At 38.2% G+C, this 4,927-nt stretch overlaps 1 protein-coding gene across 1 annotated transcript in view; it reads right to left on the reverse strand.

Annotated features, from left to right (window-relative positions):
- The window catches only part of LOC109473469 (neuronal acetylcholine receptor subunit alpha-4-like), a 45,624-nt gene that overhangs the window by 15,297 nt on the left and 25,400 nt on the right, over positions 1 to 4,927 (reverse strand). The window contains exon 3 of the mRNA XM_019773334.1: positions 2,495 to 2,634. Coding sequence (XP_019628893.1) covers positions 2,495 to 2,634 — 140 coding nt within the window. The remainder of the gene's footprint in view (positions 1 to 2,494; positions 2,635 to 4,927) is intronic.

The raw sequence follows: 4,927 nt of genomic DNA on the forward strand, positions 1-4,927 counted from the left end.
TGGGCACAAAAATAACGTCACGCAACAATGTCAATTTTAAGAATTTCTGTGCGTTTACTCACAATATGCCCCATTTCGATTCAGACAAAAAATGTATTATGAAATACTTTCGCATGAGAGGCATTTACACAAACATTTTATCAAGTTACTTGTCAGAAAAAAAAGTCCACCAAGTCATCTCAACATGCAAGTGTTTTATAGGAATAGACCAGAAGACAGCCACGGTGGTGTTCTCATAGCAGTCTCTAACGAGTTTATATGTACACAAGAACCAGACCTCGAGACCGACTGCGAGATGGTATGGGTTAACCCTACCTAGACCGGGCTTTTTTGGTCGGGGGGGACCGGGGGGGTCTTCTTTGACCCCCCCCCTAAGAACTCACGAACGGTATGTCGTATGACCACCAAATTTTCAGAGAATGGTGTACTAGTTAAAATTTATCATATCTACAATTTTTATGTCGTTATGACGTAATATGACGCCATTATGACGTCATTAATGTGATTTTATTGGCCAAAACCGTCTAAATAGGTTTTTCCCTGAAAACTAAATGGTATTCAACATAACTGTACCAAAAGTGTTCATCAAAAGTGTTTATGACAGAATATTATGGTGTACTAAGTCTTATGTTGCCCATAGCAACACCGGTGACGTCATAAAATGACGTCATGCGTATTTAAGATATCCGCCATCTTGGATCATCAATCTTGAATTTTCAAAAATAGTTTTTTTCATGATAAAGCCTAAAATACATTGTAAACATACTAAATACCTTCATTTAAACCTTTTTTTTTAAAAAATTGAAGTATTGATGAGATTTTAATAAAAATAACCTGTATATACCTGTTCTAATGATATGGTCCGCCATCTTGGATTTTGGCCAATGACGTCATCAAATTAGCATAAATTATGCATATTTAATGATAAAATTTACATAAAATTATATGGGAAGTTATTAATATTAGAAACCATGAGTAACTTGACATAAAACCCATAAAATTCTATTGTTGAAACAAAAAGTAGTAAATTTAGCAAAAAATGCCTGTCAGAAACCCGTTGCCATGGAAACACAAAAAATTATTATCTTATTCCAATGACAGAGAATTGTTGCCAACAATATTCTAGGAAAAGTCATCAAGTTTGGCCGTTCTACGGCTAGCCGTTCAGACGCTAGGTGACATCAAAGTTGCCGCGGGCACTTTTACCCCCCCCCCGGTCTAGGTAGGGTTAAGTTTTTTTAGAGGTAAGTAGATGCAAGGTAAGTATGATTGTCTGTGACGTCACCGTGAACGGTTTTACAATATTTGCTTTCATGACTTTTCAAAGCTACATGTTTCGTTGAGCCGTAGAGCTGGCCATGGGTCGAACTGGTCGCCATGTTGACTGTGATGCAGTCATAATAGGTTACCTAACCAGTAGCGACAAAAAAACTTAACTTTTCAAAAAAGAATGGTGAGATAATTGATAAAGATTGAGAAGATATGTATATTTTGAGAAGAGTATATTGAGAAAATATATATTTTAGTTGATGAACATTATAATTGTTGTTGAATATAATCATAAATGCTGAATTTTGGTGTCATATTTTCTTTCTATGAATTTCTAGAGTCCACCACTGTCCTCGGTAGGACCATGATCAAAAACAGGTCTGAATGTGTTGTGTGTTATGATGTTATACACTGACACAGAGGAGCTGTCAATACTGACAGAAACGGTTTCCTACGAATGAAAAATCACGACGTTGTGATGAGGTTCACTAGAAAAAATACAAGCCTCTTCTTAAGAAACCACGACATGAATATGTGATTCTTTTATCCGTTGTCAACCATAAAGTCATCCGGTACAATTTCAGGTTTCATGCCCAAACCCAAGTTTTACTGGCGTGAAATTGCTTTGAGTGCCTTTAACTACCATCGTAGTGAATTCACAAAAGGTACTAAAACCGAACTTATGAAAACAACAACATAAAACTCCTTCATAACGTCCCTAGACAATGTATTACTGCGTACTTGGAACTGTGAAATGGCTGATTACTCTTCTGTAATGGCTCTTACTATATATATCAAGACATAGCTTTTTATCTCATTTATTTAGTACGTAAATTTATTTCCACTGGAAAACGTGATAATTGAAAAAGTCGTGATAATTCTTTCTCTAATAGTTATCCCTTTTATCCATATAAGAATTCCATGTAAACATTATATGGGAAACTAGAGATAACATGTCCTTATCTCATTTTTTCTATTTAACCATACATAGAACCCTATATGGAGAATAAATGAGATATGTCTTTATCTCCTTTTTTGTCCCATATAAGCATATATAGTGTTTATTTGGTAAAAATATTGACACAACCTTCCAAAACTACTTATCACAACTTTTTAAGTTATCACGATTTTCCCTTAGAATAAAAATACGTACTAAATAAATAATCAAGTCTATGTATCATGGTCTCCAAACCCTTCAGGATGAAATGTCCAGTGCGGAACTCACCACATCCAGGAGCTGAGCGATGGCCAAGCCGAACTCGATGACCACGATGTTGGAGATGTTTGCCACCGGCCGGATCCACTTGTTATAATCCCTGAACAGGTCCCGGAACAGCCGCTCTTCCGACTGCGTGGCCACGCCACCTGGAGACACGTGTCAGGAAAAGAAGGTTCTTGATAAACAACCTGAAATATGTTTACCGACTACTTTCCTTCAAACCGTGATGTATTTCTAAACCTCCCCACCATTTACCAGCTCAATAAAGAGCTATTCTTCCACTAGACCACAGAGAAGACAGACGCTATGTACAGTATTAAGTTCATTGTACCGGGAAATCCCCCTAGCCCCTTTTCTACAAGTACAATGAACATTGGCCCACTGCTTTACATATTGTACGAAGGAATGCTACCTTTTCTAGTAGGGTGCATGTCGGGTGAGCGGCAACAGTCAGAACTCTCTTGGTTCAGAAGCAGGGTCGCTAGCCACTGCGCCACCTTTACTCCATGACCTTATATTATGTTCTATCTAGATAGTGTTTCCCCGCTCTTTCACCTTGCCCATCTTTCAGCTGAAAATGTGTTTTAAGTGTTATGTAGGTAATTAAACAAAATATTGTCGCTGTAAAACATTCGCCTTCGAGTCTGATTTTACAATTCCTGTATTTCGTACCTGGACGTAAGAACTATTAGATGCCATGCTTATAGCATACTTACCTCCGTATAGAGACGTTTTGTGTCGGATATACTAGAGCATGACCAATAACAAGTAAAAGGTCTCGCTCGATATTTTGACCACAGGGCCATTATGTGCGTATAGGTCCTTGGGGATAAGTCCGTTACGAGAAGACAGAGAAAATAGATACTTTGCAGTTGTCGTTCCACGCATTCTATTAGGTGCCATAAACCAGGGAAAACTGTTCTGATTAGGTAGTAGACGTTTGGGGCTTTGATTGTCCTCATGTGGTTATTATTGAACTACTGTCTTTTCCCATCTGTGCAAATTGCAAAATAAATACTCTGATAGTTATTTCAATTAAATTGTTCGTCTAGTTTATATATTACAAATCTTATAATCAAACGCATGTAACAGATGGCACTAAATGCAACCTAATTGGGAAAAGTTGGAAAACATGCAAATTCCTAGAAATACAGTAGATAGAAGGCAATTGCAGAAATATAAGGAACAAGTAATGGAGCATTTTGTACTGACCCTGTTCATAAACCAAGACCCAAAGCGAGCGAAACAGTCTTCTTCAGACAAACGTTAATTCGAAGTGTGTTTCACTTTGACTTAGAACAGGAACTATGCGGCTCCAGATGTCTTACTGAGGGACAACTGCATGTGCGAGATGTCGGTTAGCTTGAGGAATGAATCCCCTCTACTACATACATATTTATGCTACAGTCACCAACACACCAAAACTTTCAGCAGCTGTATTTAAAAAAAGATAATAAACATTACACATGACTTTCTGGATATATCAATGATCTACACACGTTTGAACGAAGTCCATTCTGCCTATCTCATCAGCAGACTGACATATTTCCGTTGAGGTTTACTAAGAATGAATTAGTTTCATCTCTGTCCCTGCAGTACGCATGAGATGAGGACAAACCCACAGACCAGAGTAATGTCGGGATACCGCCCATCCTAATTGGGGGAAGACCGTGTGATTGATGCCGGTCCGGCGGCGCCGCTGTCCCGGGTGTCTGCAGAATCACACGGCTGGTGAAGCCCGCAGCTGCGGCCCGCTAGCAGGGGACAGGACACTAATTCCAGCCCCCATTGGAATATGTGTTAAACATACAAGAACTGAGCTGTCAAAAATCACCTGCCTGAGTGTTCAACTATTGCAAACTCATATTGACAAGGTAGTCCAACTTCCAAATTGTCCATTTAGTCCACAAATTTCACATTTTGACCAGCGAAAATAAGTACGATACATGGCAACAATGAGATCATGACCTCTGACTACCACCCTGCACACCACCAAAAATATTAAACAATGGCATTGCTTTTAGAGCTCTACCAGGCAGCCAAAACAAGTCTATGAGTCAGTTTTATAAACAAAATAGAAAACGAAATAACTCTCGAGCTGGAAAATACCAGCATTTATACACATATACCAAATAGTGACATTTGCCCAGCACTGGGACAGACTACTGCTATCTTACCAAAAAATTCCTATCGACCAGAGGGTTTGTCCATTTTGTCCAGATCTAATTAAGGACGAATATCACTTTTTAACTTTTTTGTCCTAAATATATTGATATACATAATTCACTACACATTAGACTATCAGATTATATTCCAGCATTTACTACAACGAACTTTATAAGCAAAGTTAAATACATAATGACTTGTGACAAACCCTGCCTGCTATATTAAAAACTGTATAGCTATTAGAAACTCCTCCAATGATTGGAACAGTCCATA

Source organism: Branchiostoma belcheri, unplaced genomic scaffold, assembly GCF_001625305.1.
Source record: "Branchiostoma belcheri isolate BF01 breed outbred unplaced genomic scaffold, Haploidv18h27 scaffold100, whole genome shotgun sequence".
NCBI lineage: Eukaryota > Metazoa > Chordata > Leptocardii > Amphioxiformes > Branchiostomatidae > Branchiostoma > Branchiostoma belcheri.